We start from the raw sequence: 19638 nt of genomic DNA on the forward strand, positions 1-19638 counted from the left end.
CATTTGAAAAGTACTTCATTGTAAGGCGCTTTGGGATGGCCTGAGGTCATGAAAGGCACTGTATAAATGAAAATTGTCTCTTTCTAACTAGGAAATCGGGGTTGGAGTGCCAGTCCCAGATGGGATCTGCACCTATTTTCCTAATCTTTCAGAATGCACAGGGTTAGATGACATTTAATGAAGATTTGAAGCAAGAGGATTCATTCTAAAATATAAAAGTTCTGCATGCAAAGAAACGTTCTGAGTTAATATTCTGCAAAGGGAATGCAAGCTGTTTGCTGTCTCCACACATGTAACTAAAAGTTTCCTTTAAGAAATAAAAATGGGGTTTTGAAATTCCTCAAAATTCTTTCACTTAATTGAAAGGAAATCCTGAAAGCCCCATGAAAAGTAGAATGAAAATGAAGAAATCTCTGCATAGCTGACTGGCTTGAGCATGGGATTAACCTCAAGCATCTTTAGTTTCTGTGAGAACAATGAAAGCATTTTAGGCTTACAGGAAACAGTAAAACTTGCGACTGCTTCTCTAATTTACCCCCAACTTCAACATCACAATATGGTGAGTTGCTTGTTCAATTGGCTGAGGCTAAATTCTGCTGTTTAGTACATACTGCGCCGAGTGTTTCAATATCTTTTCTCACAGTATTTCCAATTAATAGAATAACTTCAACTATCTTATTGGCATTTACAACTGTAGTGCAACATTTACACATCTGAAAATCATTCACAGATACAGAAAGTCAGAAAATACTTAATGTGCAATATGTATTGAGCTCTGCTGATGCATCAGAGCTCATATTATCTTTTGGCAAACAGAGGATTGTCACCTCAAAAGCTTTGCTCAATCTTCTGAAGGTTGCCAATTTTCCTGTGTTCTCGCCCTTGTGTTAATCAAACTCAACAGGCACTTACCAAGCATATTTACTGCACTTGTCCATCGAGGATCACAAATCAACACATGTACACTTTCATGATTATATTGCCCCTCCCATTCCTTTTTGACTCAATTATCCCATCACCCTTCTCAGCCAATCAATCTACACAAAGACTCAAGATTTAAAGAACATCCTATGAATGTTTCCACAGTCTGCAACACGAAACACAAATACAATTTGGTCAGACGTTATAAATTGATGGCAAGTAGACAGGGCAATCAGTTCTAATTGTTACATGGCAAAACCTCCCCCCATGAGAAATAATTGAATGCATGGGAAGTGTAAAGATTCGAAAACAACAGGTCACATTCAGGCAAATGAAACCACTGTGAACAGCAGGATTACGTTGTGGTTCACAATCCAACCGCCATAGATTTGAGTCGCATGGCAATCAGGCATTCAAATCTGCCATCTCAGTTGTGATTAACTTCACGTTCCAAGTTGCTTCCATCTACAACTCCCTTCAGTTCCCAGACAGCCTCCAATGCCCGGGACTCCCTCATACAACAGCCGCCTCCATGACTTACATACACCTGTGTCATGACTGGTTCAGTTACACAATTCCTTTTAAAACCAAGGCATCAGAAGAATATTACATCTGATTTTTATTACTTTTTCCCTGGTCTTTCAGAATCCTTTGAAAGTTTCATTTAAGTGTTTTTCTTTCTGTTTATGCAGGCAAAAAGAAAAAAATGTTGAGGTTGCTCATGATTCAATTTTTAAGCAAAGCTTTATAAAACAAAATAAAAGCAAAATACTGCGGATGCTGGAAATCTGAAACAAAAACAAGAAATGCTGGAATCACTCAGCAGGTCTGGCAGCATCTGGGGAAAGAGAAGCAGAGTTAACGTTTCGGGTCAGTGACCCTTCTTCGGAACCCGTGCAACACCTGTGCAACTGTGTGTTGATTGGTTGCACCAATTGGATAAATATTGTACCCAACTGGTTCTTAATGTGTATCCTCAGTGCAATGTCATTTGACACTGAATGTGGATCTGAAGGTGAATTATAGTTCAAGCTTCAGACTCAGTCGATGGCATCACAGACACAGTTTTCAGTTGTCATTCAGGCTGCAGTTATACTTGCAGATAGCCAAGGTGGCTGTATACCAGAAGAAAGCAGTAGTAGGGTAGGGTAGTGTCGTGGTTATGATACTTGTCTTTTAAAGACATATTCAGAGTATATTTTTTACTGCAAACACTGGCAGTAATCACATTTTCACTATCCTTTACATTGAACTACAGGCTTGATGCTACTCCTGTCAAGAAATATTTCTGTCAATTGCAACAGAAAACAAGGTTCGGGCACACATACTTATAGTTTTGATTAATCACTGTTTGCAGCTGTATAGTGCAGCCAGAAATCATGAGCAAGCCCGATTTACCCTCCTTCATTTTGCCATCTGGAGATATTAGCACATTATGGATATTAGTGTTCATGTATTTTGTATAGCATTGTCACCAGACAAAGGACAATAGCGGAGAAAATAGCATGCAAGTGATGCATGCAAGTCCTTTTCAAAAATAGAGATCTTTGTATTTCACATCCTGATGGCAGTACAAAAGGTCCATGTTAGCAAAGATTAGCCTCCTTTGAGTGTTTACTGCTTTTCAGCATTCCATACAAGATCCTTAGGCCTTTTATGATGGGACATCACAAACAGGATCTGAAGATGAATGACAGTTCAAGCTTCAGACTCAAGTCAATGGCTTCACAGAAAGAGTTTTCAGTTGTCATTTAGGCTGCAGTCATACGTGTAGATAGCCAAGGTGGCTGTATACAAGAAGATAGTAGTAATAGGGTACGGCAGTGTTGTGGTTGAGATACTTGAATAGCAACTCAAAGGTCAAAGTTCAAATTCCACCGTAGCGCCAGGGTAAAATAACCATGAAAGCTGCCAGATTGTCGTCTCGTTCACTAATGCCTTTCAGGGAAAGGAACCTACCACCCCCATACGTGGTCTGGCCTACACAGGACTCCATCCTTACACTAGGTGTTTGAATCTTGATGCCTTTGAAGTGGCCTAGCAAGCCACTCGGGTTTTATAGACGGCCGTTGATGCAGCCATGCCATCACCATCCATATCCTACCAAAATAAAAAGTACAACTGAAGGTCTCTCATGGTTTTAGTGCACTTGGCAGTCTCAACTAAGTCACTTGTGGATTGAAGCACACAATACAAAATTATTTAAAAGCAAATGCAAGCTCTCCCAAGCAAAAAAGACTGAATATTTCCAAAGCAGAATCAAACAGTCCATTTAGCATTGCATGCTGCAATGGTTTTGGTGAAAGTTTAGTTTTTATTGATGAGCCCAAAAAAATGCAGATCCTGATTTGAACAACTTCTCTTGTGCAATATACCATAAATGCATGGTAGAATGGTCACCTTAAAAACACATCTTTCACACACTTCACTACATGGTTACATACTACTTGAAGTAATGCAATCTCAGTCAGTTTACAAGATTTATAATTCTTATCTGTGTTTTACAAAGTAGTTCATTTGACTTTAACATATGGAAATAAATTTAAAATTACACTCAGTCCAATAGTTAAGTCATTCAATTCTATGGATCAGAACGTGAGTTACATTTAAAAAGTATTGGAGTGCATTTGTCTTGATATCTTTTAAATGCCTGTAGGCAACATTCTACAGTATATTAATTACTTGAGAGAACCATATTACTTTGGCAACCAGGTCAATCCTATTGTTCAATCGATTTTTTAAAAATGTGTTTATGTGATGTGGGCGTCGCTGGCAATTATTGCCTGTCCTGAATTGCCCTCAAGAAGATGCTGGTGAGTCATTTTCTTGAACCACTGCAGTCCATGTGGTGGAGGTAGACCCACAAATTTGTTAGGCGGTGAGTTCCAGGATTTTGACCCAGCAACGATGAAGAAATGGTGATATATTTTCAAGTCAGGATGGAGATTGTCACTGCCTGGCACAAATGTCACTGCCACTTACCAGCCCAAGCCTGAACATTGCCCAGGTCTTGCTGCATGCAGGTACTGACAGATTCATTATTTGAGGAATTGCAAATGGAATGGAACACTGTACAATCATCACCGAACATCTCTACTTCTGACCTTATGATGGAGAGCAGGTCATTGATAAAGCAGAAGATGGTTGGGCCTTGGTTACAACGCTGTGGAAATCCTGCAGTGATATACTGCAGAATGATTGGCCTCCTGCAACCATCTTCCCTTGTACTAAGCATGACTCCAGCCAGTGGAGAGTTTTCCCTGATTCCCACTGACTTGAATTTTACTAGAGCTCCTTGATGCCATATTCGGTCAAATGTTGCCTTAATGTCAATGGTAGTTCATTTGACTTTAATATGTTAAAGTTAAATGAACCACTTTAACATGGACAAAAAAAACTGAATTCAAGAGGCGAGGTGAGAGTGATTGCCTTTGACATCAAGGCAGCATTTGATCAAGTATGGCATCAAGGAGCCCTAGCAAAATTGAAGTCAATGGGAAACTGGGGGGGTGGGGGGGGACTCTCCACTGGTTGGAGTCATATCTAGCAGAAAGGAAGATATTTGTGGTTGTTGGAGGCCAAATATCTAAGCCACAACACATCACTGCAGGAGTTCCTCAGGGTAGTGTCTTCAGCTGCTTCAGCAATGACCTTCCCTCCATCAAAGGTCAGAAGTGGGGATGTTTGCTGATGATTGCAGGGTGTTCAGTACCACTCACGACTCCTTAGATACTGAAGCACTCCATGTCCACGTGCAGCAACACATGAACAAAATTAAGTCTTGGGCTACTAAGTGGCAAGTTACATTCGTGCCACACAAGTGCCAGACAATGACCATATCAAACAAGAGAGAATCTAACCATCTGACCATGGCATTCAAGGGCATTACGATCGCTGAATCTCCCACTATCAACATTCTGGGGGTGACCACTGACCAGAAACTGAATTGGACCAGCCATATAAATACTCTAGCTACACAGGTCAAGGGCTGGGAATTCTGTGGCGAATAACTCACCTCCTGACTCCCCAAAGCCTGTCCACCATCTCCAAAGCACAAGTCAGGAGTGTGATGGAATACTTACCATTTGCCTGGTTGAGTGCAGCTCCAACAACACTCAAGAAGTCAACACCATCTAGGACAAAGCAGCCCGCTTGATCGGCACCCCATCCACCACCTTAAACATTCACTCCCTCCACCACCGGCACACACTGGCAGCAGTGTGTACCATATACAAGATGCACTGCAGCAACTCACCAAGCCTCTGTTGACAGCACCTTCTAAACCCATGATCCCCTACCACCTAGAAGGACAAGGGCAGCAGACACATGGGAACACAACCACCTGCACGCTCCCTCCAAGCCATACATCACTGTCGCTGGGTCAAAAATCTGGAACTCCCTTCCTAACAGCACTGTGGGTGTACCTACACCACATGGACTTCAGTGATTCAGTGATTCACCACCACCCTTTCAAGCGCAATTAGAGATGGAGAACAAATACTAGCCTTGCCAACGACACCCATATATCCCATGAAAGAATTTTTAAAAAATGATGGTCACACTCCCCTCACCTCTGGAATTCAACTCTTTTGCCCATGTTTTGACCAAGGCTATAATGGAGGCCTGGAGCCAAGTGATCCTGGCAGAACCCAAACTGAGCATCGGTGAGCAGGTTATTGGTGAGCAAGTGCTGCTTAATAACACTGTTGATAACAACTTTCATCATTTTGATGATAGAGAGAAGATTGTTGGGGCAGTAATTGGCTGGATTGGATTTGCCTCGCTTTTTGTGGACAGGACATACCTGTGCAACGTTCCACTTTCTGATTAGATGCCAGTGTTTGTCGCTGCACTGGCCTGACGGGTGGCTAGTTCTGAAATATTCAGCAGTACAGATCATGTTTGCCTCATCTAATTGAATTTTTTGATGAAGTAACAGAGAAGACTGATGAAGGGAATGCAGTGGATATTGGCTACATGGATTTTAAGAAAACATTTCACAAAGTACAACATAAAAGCAAAATTGAGGCTCACGGAATAGGAAGGTCAGTGTCAGCTTGGATAAAAGGTTGACTGAAGGACAACGAACAGAGTTGTGGTAAATGGTTGTTTTTCAGCCTGGAGGATGGTAAACAGTGATGTTCCCCAAGGTTCAGTGCTAGGACCATTGCTTGAGATAAAAATGACTTGACTATTGGAATACAGAGTACAATTTCAAAATTTGTCAATGATACCAAACTTGGAGCAGTGGCAAACAGTCAGGACGCTACCGAGTGACTGCAACAGGACACAGACAGGCGAGCAGAAAGGGCAGACAAGAGGCAGATGGAATATAATAGAGAAATATGAGGTGATGTATTTTGGCAGTATGGATAGGGAGAGGCAATATAGACTTAATGACACAGTTCTAAAGAGTGTGCAGGGACAGAGAGACCTGGGGGTGCACGTGCATAGATCCTTGAAGGTGGCAGGACATATTAAGAGACTAGTTCGTAAAGCATGTGGGATCTTGATTTTGAGTTTCATCAATATAGGTAGTACAGAAGCAGAGAGGTTATGCTCAACAATTATAAAGCTCTGGTGAGGCCACAACTACAGAGTTGTGCCCAGTTCCGGCCACCAAACGTTAGGAAGGATGTATGGCTCCTTAGAGGGTGCAGAGGAGATTTACCTGAATGAATCAGAGAATCATAGAAAATTTAAGGCATAGAAAGAGGCCACTGGCCCATCGTGTCTGTGCCAGCCGAAAAACGAGCCACCTATTCCAATCCCACCTTCCATCATTTGGTCCGTAGCCTTGCAGATTACGGCACTTGAGGTGCATATCCAAACTCCTTTTGAATGAGTTGAGGGTTTCTGCCTCAACTACCCTTTCAGGCAGTGAGTTCCAGACCCCATCACCCTCTGGGTGAAAATGTTTTTCCTCATCTTCCTATAATTTTTCTACCGCTCATTTTAAATCTATGCCCCCTTGTCACTGACCTCTCTGCTAAGGTGAATTGACCCTTCACATCCACTCTATCCAGGCCCCTCAAAATTTTGTATATTTCAATCAGATCTCGCCTCAGCCTTCTCTGTTCCAAGGAGAACAACCCCACCCTAGCCAATCTTTCTTCATAGCTGCATTTTTCCAGTCCTGCCAACATCCTTGTAAATTTCCTCTGTACCCTCTATAGTGCAATTACATCTTTCTGTTAGGAGGTAACCAGAACTGCACACAGCACTCAAGTTGTGGCCTAACCAATGAGTTATACAGTTCCAGCATAACCTCCCTGCTCTTGTATTCTATACCTTGGCTAATAAAGGAAAGAATTCCATATGCATTCTTAACCATGTTATCGACCTGTCCTGCTACCTTCAAGGATCTGTGGACATTCACTCCAAGGTCCTTCACTTCCTCTACACCTCTCAGTATTTTCCCATTAATCGTGTATTTCTTTGTCTTGTTTGACCTCCCCAAATGCATCACCTCACACTTATCCAGGTTGAATTTCAATTACCACTTTTCTGCCCATCTGACCAGACCATCAATATCTTCCTGCAGCCGACAGCTATCCTCCTCGCTATTTACCACACAGCCAATCTTTGTGTCATCTGCAAACTTCTTGATCATGTCCCCTACATTTATGTCCAAATCATTAATATACACCACAAAAAGCAGGGTACCCAGTCCTGAGCCCTGTGGAACACCACTGGAAACAGCCCTCCAATCAACAATTACCCTTTGTTTCCTGGCACTGAGCCAATTTTGTATCCACCTTTCTGCAATTCCCTAGATCCAATGGGATTTTTTTTTTTAACCAGTCTGCTGTGTGGGACCTTGTCAAAAGCCTTGCTACAATCCATGTCGACCACATCAACTGCACTACCTTCATCAATCCTCCTTGCTGATTCTTCAAAAAACTCGATCAAGTTGTCAAACAAGATCTTCCCTTAACAAATCCATGTGACCATCCTGGATTAATCTGTGCCTTTCTAAGTGACAGTTTATCCTATCTCTCAGAATAGATTCCAATAATTAGCCCACTACTGAGGTTAGACTGACTGGCCTGTAACTATTTAGTCTCTCCCTCGCTCCCTTTTTGAACACAGGTACAACAATAGCAGTCCTCCAATCCTCCGGCACCACATTGGTACCCAGTGAGGACTGGAAAATGGTGGTCAGACCTTCCGCTATTTCCCCTCTCACTTCTTATAACAGCCAGGGGTACATTTCATCCGGTCCTAGTGATTTATTAACTTTCAAGGATGCTAATCCCATTAATACGTCCTCTCTCCCTATGTTTATCACATCCAGCACTTCACACCACTCTTCCTTAACTACAGTATCTGCATTGTCCCCCTCTTTTGTGAAGACAGACGCAAAGTATTCATTAAGAACAATACCAACATATTCCACCCCTACACATACGTTACCTGAACAAAGAACAGTACAGCACAGGAACAGGCCATTTGGCCCTCCAAGCCTGCGCCGATCTTGATGCCTGCCTAAACGAACACCTTCTGCACTTCCGGGGCCCATATCCCTCTATTCCCTTCCTATTCATGTATTTGTCAAGATGTCTCCTAAACATCGCTATCGTATCTGCTTCCACCACCTCCCCTGGCAGCAAGTTCCAGGCACTCACCACCCTCTGTGTAAAAAAACTTGCCTCGCACATCCCCTCTAAACTTTGCCCCTCGCACCTTAAACCTATGTCCCCTAGTAACTGACTCTTCCACCTTGGGAAAAAGCTTCTGACTATCCACTCTGTCCATGCCACTCATAACTTTGTAAACCTCTATCATGTCGCCCCTCCACCTCCGTCGTTCCAGTGAAAGCAATCCGGGTTTTTCCAACCTCTCCTCATAGCTAATGCCCTCCAGACCAGGCAACATCCTGTTTGGTCTTTTACGGGCCCTACTCTCTCCACCTTGATTTTTCTTGCCAATATTCTTTCATGCCCTCTATTTGCTTTCCTAATTTCCTTTTTTGACTTCACCCCTCCACTTTCTATGCTCTTCTCAGCTTTCTGTATTATGGACTTTCTCTAGTAATGGTACCAGGGATGAGGGAATTTAGCTCAAGGCTAGGTTGGAGAAGTTAGAGTTGTTCTCCTTGGAGCAAAGGAGGTTGAGGGGAGATCTGATGGAGGTGTACAAGATTATGACAGGTTTAGACAAGGGAGACAAGGGAGGGCGGCACAGTGGCGCAGTGGTTAGCACCACAGCCTCACAGCTCCAGGGACCGGGGTTCAGTTCTGGGTACTGCCTGTGCGGAGTTTGCAAGTTCTCCCTATGACCGTGTGGGTTTTCGCCGGGTGCTCCAGTTTCCTCCCACAGCCAAAGACTTGCAGGTTGATTGGTAAATTGGCCATTGTAAATTGTCCCTAGTGTAGGTAGGTGGTAGGGAATATGGGTTAGTATAAATGGGTGGTTGTTGGTTGGCACAGACTCGGTGGGCCAAAGGGCCTGTTTCAGTGCTGTATCTCTAAACTAAAACTCTGTGCCTATTAGCTGATGATACAAGGGCTAGGGGGTCATAGATATTAAGTTTTGGGCAAGAGATGCAGCAGAAATGTGAGCAAGAACTTTTTAAAGCTGCAAGTGGTAATGACCTACGAGGGTGGTAGAAGTGGAGACGATCAATGATTTTAAAAGGAAATTGGATGGACAATTGAGGGATATAAACTTGCAGGACTATAGGGATGCAGCAGGGGAATGGGACCGACTGGATTGCTCCACAGAGAGCCAGCATGGACTCGATGAGCCAAATGGCCTCCTACTGTGCCATAATGACTCTATGACTTCATTTTAGGGCTCATAGCCTTAGCTATATCCAGTGCCTTCAGCCATTTCTTAATATCACGCGGAGTGAATCAAATTTTCTGAAGACTAGTTTCTGTTATGGTAGGGGCCTCAGGAGGAGGCCGAGATGGATCATCTACTTGGCCCTTCCGGCTACAACCACTTCAGCCTTGTCTCTTGCTCTTACGTGCTAGACTGTGCCGTCATTGAGGATGGGGATGTTCCTAGAGCCTCCTCCTCCTGTTAGTTGTTTAATTGCTCATCACCATCCATGATTGGATATGGCAGGATTGCAGAGCTTTCATCTGATCCGTTGGTTGTGGGATCACTTAGCACTGAATATAGCATGCTGCTTCCGCTGTTTATAATACATGTAGTCCTGTGCTGTAGTTTCACCAGGTTGGCACCTTATTGCAAAGGATGCTTGATGCTGCTCCTGAGATGCTCTTCTACACTCCTCATTCAACCATGGTCAATTGCCTGACTTGACAGTAATGGCAGAGTATGAGGTTACAGATTGTGGAGGAATGCAGTTCTGCTGCTGATTTCCCACAAATGGGATGTCCAGTACTGAGCTACTACATCTGTTCTGAATATATCCAATTGAGCACAGTGGTAGTGCCATCCAACTCTATGGATTGTGTCCTCAGTGTGAATACAGAATTTTGTCTCCACAAAGACTATGCAGGGGCCACTGCTATGAATTCTGCCATGGACAGATGTATCTGCAACATGTAGATTGATGAGGACAAGGTCAAGTATGTTTCGTGTGTTGGTTCTCTCAGTACCTGCTACAGGCCCAGTCTGGCAGTTATGGCTTTCAGAACTCAGCCAGCTTCATCAGTAGTGGTACTACCGAGGCCCTCTCAGTGACGGACACCACCCAGAGTACATTTAGTGTCCTCATTGCTTCTTTCAAGTGGCGCTCAACACTGAGGAGCACTGATGGGAGGGCAATAAATGGTAATCATTGTCCATGTTTGACCTGATCCCATAAGACTTCATGGGGTCAAGAGCTAATGTTGAGGACTCTTGGATCCACTTATTCCCAACTGTATACCACTGTGCTGACACCTCTGGGATGGTGATGGAGGAGTCTAGGACATTGGCTGAAAGATATGATTCTGTGATGATGACCAAGTCAGGCTGTTTCTTGACACAGGTCCCCGGAAGTTAATCGAGGAAGATTTTGCAGGGTTGACTGGGCTGTGTGCGCCTTTGTCATGTCCAGTGCCTAGGTCGATGCTGAGTGGTCATCCCAGTTTTATTCTAATTAGATTTTTTCGTAGTGCTTTGCTACAACTCAGTTGGCTGCTAGGCCATTTCAGAGGGCAGTTAAGCACCAAACACATTGCTGTGGGTCTGGAGTCACAGATAGACAAGAGCAGGTAAGGAAAACCGATTGCCTTCCCTCAAAGACATTCGTGAACCAGACGGTTTTTTTACGACAATCCAGTAGTCCCAAAGCCATCATTATTAATATTAACTTTATATTTGAAAAAAATTTAATTAACTGACTTTAAATTCCACAGCTGCCATGGTGGGATTTAAACTCATGGCTCTGGATTATTAGCCGAGGCTTCTGGATGAGTAGCCCAGTAACATAACCACTATACTATCATAACCGTTCACATCAAGTTAACTTACAGCCAAATTATGGGTAATTCCTCCATCTTCCAACATCCACCATAGGTGTTAAAGTGCAATTGAGTTTGTTGCCCAACAACTATACAGGAAATACGTTGCATTATTTATTCAATTACAAATATACCAAACTGCACTGCACAAATGTCATTCTTAAATCATAATAATGCAAGATCTTAGGTACAACTGTGTTTGAAGCTGGGGAGGTGGAAGGGGTTTCCGTGGGAGAGCATTTTGGTGGTGGTGATGATAATTCAGTTAGATTTAAGGTAGCTATGGAAAAGGACAAAGATAAACCAAGAGTAAAAGTTTTAAGTTGGAGAAAGGCCAATTTTACTAATCTGAGATGTGATTTGGCAAAAGTAGACTGGAAACTACTTGAAGATAAATCAGTGTCAGAGCAGTGGGAGACATTCAAGGAGGAGATAGAGGGTTCAGAACAAATGCTCCCACAAAAAAAAAGAGTGGAACTTCAAATCTAGAGCCCTTTGGATATCAAAGAGCATACAGAGAAGACGACGACAGAAAAGGGAAGCTTATGTCATACACCAAGTTCAATATCACAAAGTCTAGAGGAGTAGAGAAAGTGCAGGGGTGAAATTAAAAAAGAAAGCAAAAAGAAGGCATGAAAAAATATGGCAAGTAAAATCAAGGAAAACCCAAAGAAATTTTATATATACATAAAAAGCACGAGGATAACTAAGGAAAGAGTAGGGCCAGTTAGAGACCAAAAAGGTAGCTTGAGTGGAGGCACAAGACACGGGCATGATTCTTAACGAATACTTGGTGCCTGTCCTCACAAGAGGATGACAATGCAGACACTGTAGTTATAGGAGGAGGAGTGCGAAATAGTGGATGAGATAAATATAGTGACAGAGAAAATATTAAGGGGTTTAGTATCTTTGGAAGTGGATAAATTGCCAGGCCTGAATGAAATGCATCCCAGGCTGCTAAGAGAAGGTAGGAAAGGCAGAGGCTCTAACCATCATTCTCCAATCCTCTGTGGCTACAGGCGTGTCCCGGAGGACTGTTAACATTGTACGGCTGTTTAAAAAGGGAGAAAGTGATAGACAGAGTCATTTCTTTTTATTCTTTCATGGGATGTGGGCGTCACTAGCAAGGCCAGCATTTGTTGCCCATCCCTAACTTCCCTTCAGAAGGTTGTGGTGAGCCACATGCTAGGTCATTTAAGAGTCAGGCAAGAGTCAACCACATTGCTGTGGGTCTGGAGTCACATGTAGGCCAACCAGGTAAGGACGGCAGATTTCCTTCCCTAAAAGACATCAGTGAACCAGATGAATTTTTTAACAACAATCGATGATAGTTTTCATGACACCATTACTAGCTTTCAATTTGAGAATTTAAAAAAATTAATTGAATTTATTACTTGAATTTAAATGCCACCAGCTACCATGGTGGGATTTGAACCCCTGTCACCAAAGCATTAGCCTGGGCCTCTAGATTACTAGTCCAGTGACATTACCACTGTGCCACCGTCTCCCCTAAAGGGCCAGTCAGCCTAACCTCAGTGGTGGGCAAATTATCGGAAAAAATTCTCAGTCAACATAAACTGTCATTTAGAAAGGCACGGATTAAACAAGGACAGTTAGCTTGGATTTGTTAAGAGAAGGTCGTGTCTGACTATAAAAAAAGCAAAATACTGCGGATGCTGGAAATCTGAGTCATATCTGACTAACCTGATTGAATTTTTTGAGGAGGCAACAAAGAGGGTTGATTAGGGAAGAGCGTTTGATGTAGTCTACATGCATTTTGACAAGATCTCACATGGCAGACTGGTCAGAGAAGTAAGAGCCCATGAGATCCAAGGGCCAGTTGGATCCAAAATTGGCTCAGTAGCAGGAAGCAAAGGGTGTTTTTTTGTGACTGAAAGGCTGTTTCCACAGGGTTCCAGAGTTGGGAATCTCCAGGGCTCAGTACCACATCCCTTGCTGTTCGTGGTATGTATCAATGATTTAGACTGTGGGAGATTGGACTATAGGGAGATTGCAGATAATAAAAAGATTGCTCATGTGTTTGATAGTGAGGAAGAAGGCCGTAAACTGCAGGAAGATAGCAATGGACTGGTCAAATGTGCAGAAAAGTGGCATATGGAATTTAATCTGGAGAAGTGTGAGGTAATGCATTTGGGAAGGTCAAACAAGGCAAGGGAATACACAATAAATGGTAGGATATTAAGATGTATAAAACAAAGGAAGAGTTTCCTTGGACTGCATGTCCACAGATCCCTGAAGGTAGCAAGACAGGTAGATAAAGTGGTCAAGATGACATACGGGATACTTTCCTTTAATAGCCGAGGCATAGAATATAATAACAGGGAGGTTATGCTAGAATTGCATAAAACACTAGAGAGGCCACAGCTAGAGTACGGTGTATTGTTCTGGTCACCGCAAAACAGGAATGATGTGATTGCACTGGAACGGGAGATATACAAGGATGTTGTCAAGAATGGAGATTTTTAGCTATGAGGCCAGATTGGACAGGCTGGGGTTGTTTTCTTTGGAGACGGAAGGTAGATTTAATTGAAGTGTATAAAATTAAGAGAGGTCCAGATAAAATGGAAAGGAAGGACCTATTTCCCTTAGCAGAAAGGTCAAGAACCAGTGGGCAAAGATTTAAACTAATTGGCCAAAGGATTAGAGGAAAGTTGAGGAGTAATTTCTCTTCACCAGGGTCAGTGGGGGTTTGGAACTCAATGCCTGAAAGGGTAGTAGAGCCAAAAACCCTCATCATATTTAACAAGTACTTGAAGTGCCTTAACCTACAAGGCTACGGACCAAGAGCTAGAAAGTGGGATTAGGCTGGATAGCTCTTTCTTGGCTGGCAATGCCTTGATGGGTCAAGTGACCTCCTTCTGCGCCATAAATTTTCTATGTCAATCGATGGTTCAGAGATACTGTAACTGACTCAATACAAAGAGAAACTAAATGTGTACAACTCAGGGACTTACCTTGTAGTTTCTTTAAAACAGCAACTTCCATTTTCAGAACCTGCTTTGGTTGCTGGGCTGACTCCACTTTGAGAGCAACATTTTCTTGGGTCAGAAAGTCTACAGCTTCATAGATTTCTCCAAAGCCCCCACCGCCAATCTTTTTCAACTGCAAGACAAAAAAAAATAAACCTTCCATTACTGCAATCACAATTATAAATTTTACTGGCCATCAATTGTACCTAAGTGGCCAAATAACTACAGTTTGCGCACCTTCATTGACACAAATCAATAGAAGATGTACAAGATGAATAAACCTTCAGGCAGGATCAAACATGTAGAATTGCATCAATAACCAGAAGAAATACTCCAAGGCGCTTCACAGAAAAAAAAAGAGAACATGGTTGCTGAGCTACAGCAGGAGACATATAGAGGGGCTACTAAAAGCTTGGTCAAAGAGGTCATTAAGGGATTTTAAGAGGATGAATATTCAAAATTAAGTGCTGGAGGACCAGGATCCCATGTAAGCCAATGAGAACAGGGGTGATGGGTGAGTGGGACTTGGTGCAGGATAGGATACAAGCAGCATGCTTGCCACTGTGAACACTAACCATTGCTGTGTGCCTCTTCTTCACTGAGGTAGGAATGTCACAGCATGTGAAAATTGCCTCTCACGTGTTATGAGATCGGTCTACCAACTCAGCAAGTATTGGAACAGAAATTACAGCGCAAAAGGAGGCCTGAATTCAGCCCAGTGCGTTTGTATTGGTTCACGCTCTTCAACTCAAACCATGCTCTAAACCCATTCCCCATGTTACTGGCACGCTTCGTATTCTTTCCTTTCAAATTCTTAACCAATTCAACTTTAAATTATATTAGTTTCCGACTCGATAGCCACATGTAGTAAAGTATTGCTCTTCTAATAACCCTCTGAAAAAATCCTTTTAACTTCCTATTTTGTTCTTCAGTGATGATCCTCAGTCTATGCCCCCTCTTGTTACCAATTACACTGTTCATGGTCAACCACCAGGAACTTGAAAAAGTGCCAGGTCATTGCACCCGATTTTCCTTCAGCAATGCTTAGCTACAACCAGATTTCAGCGGTGTCAGGGAAATTAAATCTAGGTCCCTGCACTCTGATACTGCTCAACATTTCTGCAACTCACAATCCCACCTTCCTGTCGGAAATGTATTCCCTTGAATATGTTGTAATGTGTAACTATTACCTAAGCAACATCGTTTTCAATTGAAATAAACTAATATTCTTTAATTCAAACTCTACAAAATCCTTTGGTCTATATTCTCATCCTGTAGAAATTCTGTGCAGTTGTTGCAGAAAAGTAGCTGAGAAGTGTAAATATTGGGCTCAAGTTAGTCCCATTGTTCAACGTTATTCCAAAAGATGATTCTCCCCTACAAACCTGCAATCCCTGACATTATCTATATTTCAAAGGCTTCCAAAGTTTCACTACACTATGCAGTGTTAAATTCAAAGCTACATTAGGATCCATTGTGGATACCTATTTATTGAACCAAAATAGGAAACTGCTCTTGACTCCAGCGAGAGGGTGGGGGGGGGGGGGGGGGGGGGGGGGGAGAGAGCGGGGGAAACATGCATGTTCCAAATGAATGATCAAGTAACAATTTGGTCGCCTACTGCCTGATCCAATACAAAGCTGAACTGTGTCATAAGCGATCAATTATTCACTTTCATCAAAATGAAAATGTAAAGCTTTGAGTTTAAGGACACCAACTCTGAGGCATATTACCCAATGAAACCGAGAAAATTCAAGCAACAGCTGGCTACATGTGCCTTGAAGATGCAATCTAACTCCCTGCATAACTAGCTGTGAATTACAAAGGTGCCCTTCAAACTTGAGGTTCTTCACAAATACCGAACTGGTAAAAGAAATTCAGTATTCAGGATCAGAAATAATTCCACAAAGCGATGAAGTAAATTGCTCTGACTCATTAACTATACTTGGATGAGAACTTTGTCGATGTATTTGGGCATGTCTATGTAAATGGGTGGATTATAACTTTGCAGGTATTCAGTTCCTATAGTGATCCAGGTCATGCTATGGATGATTTCCTTACACAACATCAGAGAAAAAGAAACAAGGGAATTAAAGTAATGGACCATGTATTTAGTAGAGACTGTAATGCATGTATAGGGTCTCCAGTTGAAAGAACACCTGGGTAGCAGTGACCATATTATTAAATTTATGGGCCAAACCAAGGATGCTGAAAATGTAATGATTCCACCAGATCTTGAGGATTAAATTTGCCAAGATGTCATATGGCATGAACAGGATTGATTAAGTTGTCCTATTGGGTAGAGTTAATAGCAACACTGAACATTGATGGAATGCTTTCAAAACTAACCTTACACAAAAATAAGCCATGTATATCCCTAGGATTAAAAGGGCACATGGTAAAGTTAAACCAAATTGGCTAATTGGTCATGTCCAAAGGCAAATTAGATTAAAGCAGACTTTTTTAAAAAATTATTACAGTTTTAAGGAAAATATTTCTCAAGTGAACAGGGATAGGTATCCAAGACAGCTGTAAGCTGCTCTGATAACAGCAAAAGGGGCACCGGAGGTGTGACAGTAAAAGCAAGATAGACTAAGGAAGCTTTTTTTTTCTGAACTTTAGAAAAGCATAGACTTCAAGGAGATTTGATCGAGGGCGGTAAAATAATGAAAGAATTAGAGTCAGTCCAAGTTGATAGGCTATTTGAGCTAATTAGATAAGGGAGGACCGGGGGACATATGTGTAAGTTATGAAGGTAAATTTAGATGCTAATAAGTATTTCTTTTCACAGAGGGTCATCGATCTCTGGATTAATTGCTGGTACGTGCAGGAAGTGCAGACTGGCTACATGCATTCAAAATAAAGCAGAACAAGTTCATGAAAGTGGCTAATCCATCCACATATTAGAAGTGAGGTGGGTCATTGGGGCTGCATAAACCAGTCACCATTGTCTCTCAGAGCTTTCTTAATTGTTTGTTGTTCACTTAAGACTTCATTCCCATGTTTGACAGAAAAGCTAGTGTCCAAATTGAGAGACACAAGGCACTAATGTATATATTACCACCAGCAAAGTAACATTATTTGTTGCATATGACAAGGCACTAATCGCCAGACTGAGAGAAATCAATGCAGAAGGTAATGCCTTTTTACAAGGCTGATGAGCTCAATTTTCTCTCATCTTCTCTCACAGTTCAGTCTTCTGATGAGGAACAGTTCTATAGTGCTTCATTCTACTGCCTCCAAGGCTTGAATGTTTGCCTTGTGTTTTGGTGACATAACATTTTACACAATACTCAAGGTAGAGCATATAAAGTTTCAATATAATTTTTGCTGATTTGTATTCTACTAATCCAAAAATATATAGCTCAAATTCTGTTCATCACCAATTGCTGCTCTACACTGAGCAGTGTGTTGATCCCAGATCTCTTCTAATCTCATCTTTAGACAGTTCTACCATTCATAGATGTCTCCCTTTTTCCAACGAAGGGAATGCAGTGTTTCATTACTAAACACTTTCTAGTGACCAAAATTAGGTTTTTACAATCTCATTAAAATTAACATGAATGATAAATCCTAAATCCCCTATGTACAGGGAGAACACAAGCATATAAACAAATGGAAAAAATGGTTCATTTGAATCAAGTATAAATGCAAGACTGAATCAGTTTTATGCTAGAAAATGACAATAATTAAAAGCACAAGGGGGGAGTTATTTAATTAGCTCCACGTCCGCTGTTTAAACTAGTCTTCCAGGAGGATGGGGGCCTGAGGGTAGACTCAGTTGGGACAAAATCACATATAAATGGAAGGCAGAAAATTAATGGAGGAGTCTGGAAGGCAGAGGAAACAAAGATTAGAAAATGAAAAAAAAAGTTTGACGGTGCACAAAGGTATCTATTTCATGCAAGGAGTATAGCAAATAAAGCAGATGAGCTGAGGGCACAGATAAACACTTCATAGAGTTATACAGCATAGAAACAGGCCCTTCGGCCCACCGCGTCCGCACCGGCCATCAAGCCTATCTATTCTAATCCCATTTTCCAGCACCTGGCCTGTAGCCTTGTATGCTGGGCTTTTCAAGTGCTCATCTAGATACTTCTTAAATGTTGTGAGGGTCCCTGCCTCTACCATCTCTTCAGGCAGTGTGTTCCAGATTCCAACCATCCTCTGGGTGAAATTTTTTTTCCACAAATCCCCTCTAAACCTCCTGCCCCTTACCTTAAATCTATGTCCCCTGGTTCTTGACACCTCCGCTAAGGGAAAAAGTTTCTTTATATCTATCCCTCTCAAAATTTTGTATACCTTTATCAGGTCCCCCCTCAGCTGTCTCTGCTCCAAGGAAAACAACCCCAATCTATTCAGTCTCCCTTCACAGCTGAAATGCTCCAGCCCAGGCAACATTCTGGTGAATCTCCTCTGCACCCTCTCCAGTGCAATCACATCCCTCCTACAGTGTAGGGACCAGAACTGTACACAGCACTCCAGCCATGGCTCAACTAGAGTTTTACACAGTTCCATCAGAACCTCCCTGCTTCTGTACTCTATGCCTCGGCTAATAAAGGCAAGCATCCCATATGCCTTCCCAAAAACCCTATCCACCCGTGCTGCCGCCCTCAGTGATCAATGGACAAGTACACCAAGGTCCCTCTGATCTTCTGTACTTCCCAGGGTCCTACCACCCATTGTATATTCCCTTGCCTTGTTAGTCCTCCCAAAACGTATCACCTCATAAGGAATTGAAATTACTGAAAGCTGGGCAGTATGATATCATAGCTATTACAGAAACATGGCTTAAAGAGGGACAGGAACAGCAGCTCAACATTCCTGGTTACAGAATTTTCAGGCACGATAGGGAGGGTGTAAGAAATTACAACTGTGAGGAGGGACGATATGTTGAAAGGTTCATCAAATGAGGCCATATGGATTGAGCTAAGGAACAAAAAAAAAGGGGCAATCACATTACTGGGAGTGTACTATAGACCCCCAAACAGCCAGAGGAAGATAGAAGAGCAGATATATAGGCAAATCTTAGAAGTGCAAAACAATAGAGCAGTAATAGCAGGGGATTTCAACTACCCCAATATTAACTGGGATAGTTTTAGTGTGAAAGGAAAGGGAGCAGAATTCTTGAGCTGCATTCAGCAGAACTTTTTATGTAACAAGTCCAACAAGAGAAGGTGCAGTTTTAGACTTAATTTTAGGAAATGAAGATGGGCAGGTGGAAGGAGAGGCAGTGGGAGAGCATTTTGGCGGTCGTGATCATAATTCAGCCAGTTTTAATGTAATTATAATTAAAGGAGTTA

General features: G+C 42.2%; 1 protein-coding gene across 2 annotated transcripts in view; it reads right to left on the bottom strand.

Annotated features, from left to right (window-relative positions):
• ttbk2a (tau tubulin kinase 2a) overlaps nt 1–19638 on the bottom strand; it is a 290578-nt gene that overhangs the window by 182643 nt on the left and 88297 nt on the right. For both annotated transcript variants that reach the window (XM_068039750.1, XM_068039749.1), the window contains exon 3: nt 14321–14468. In XM_068039750.1, the coding sequence (XP_067895851.1) occupies nt 14321–14468 (148 nt within the window). The remainder of the gene's footprint in view (nt 1–14320; nt 14469–19638) is intronic.

Source organism: Heterodontus francisci, chromosome 9 (assembly GCF_036365525.1).
Source record: "Heterodontus francisci isolate sHetFra1 chromosome 9, sHetFra1.hap1, whole genome shotgun sequence".
Lineage (NCBI taxonomy): Eukaryota > Metazoa > Chordata > Chondrichthyes > Heterodontiformes > Heterodontidae > Heterodontus > Heterodontus francisci.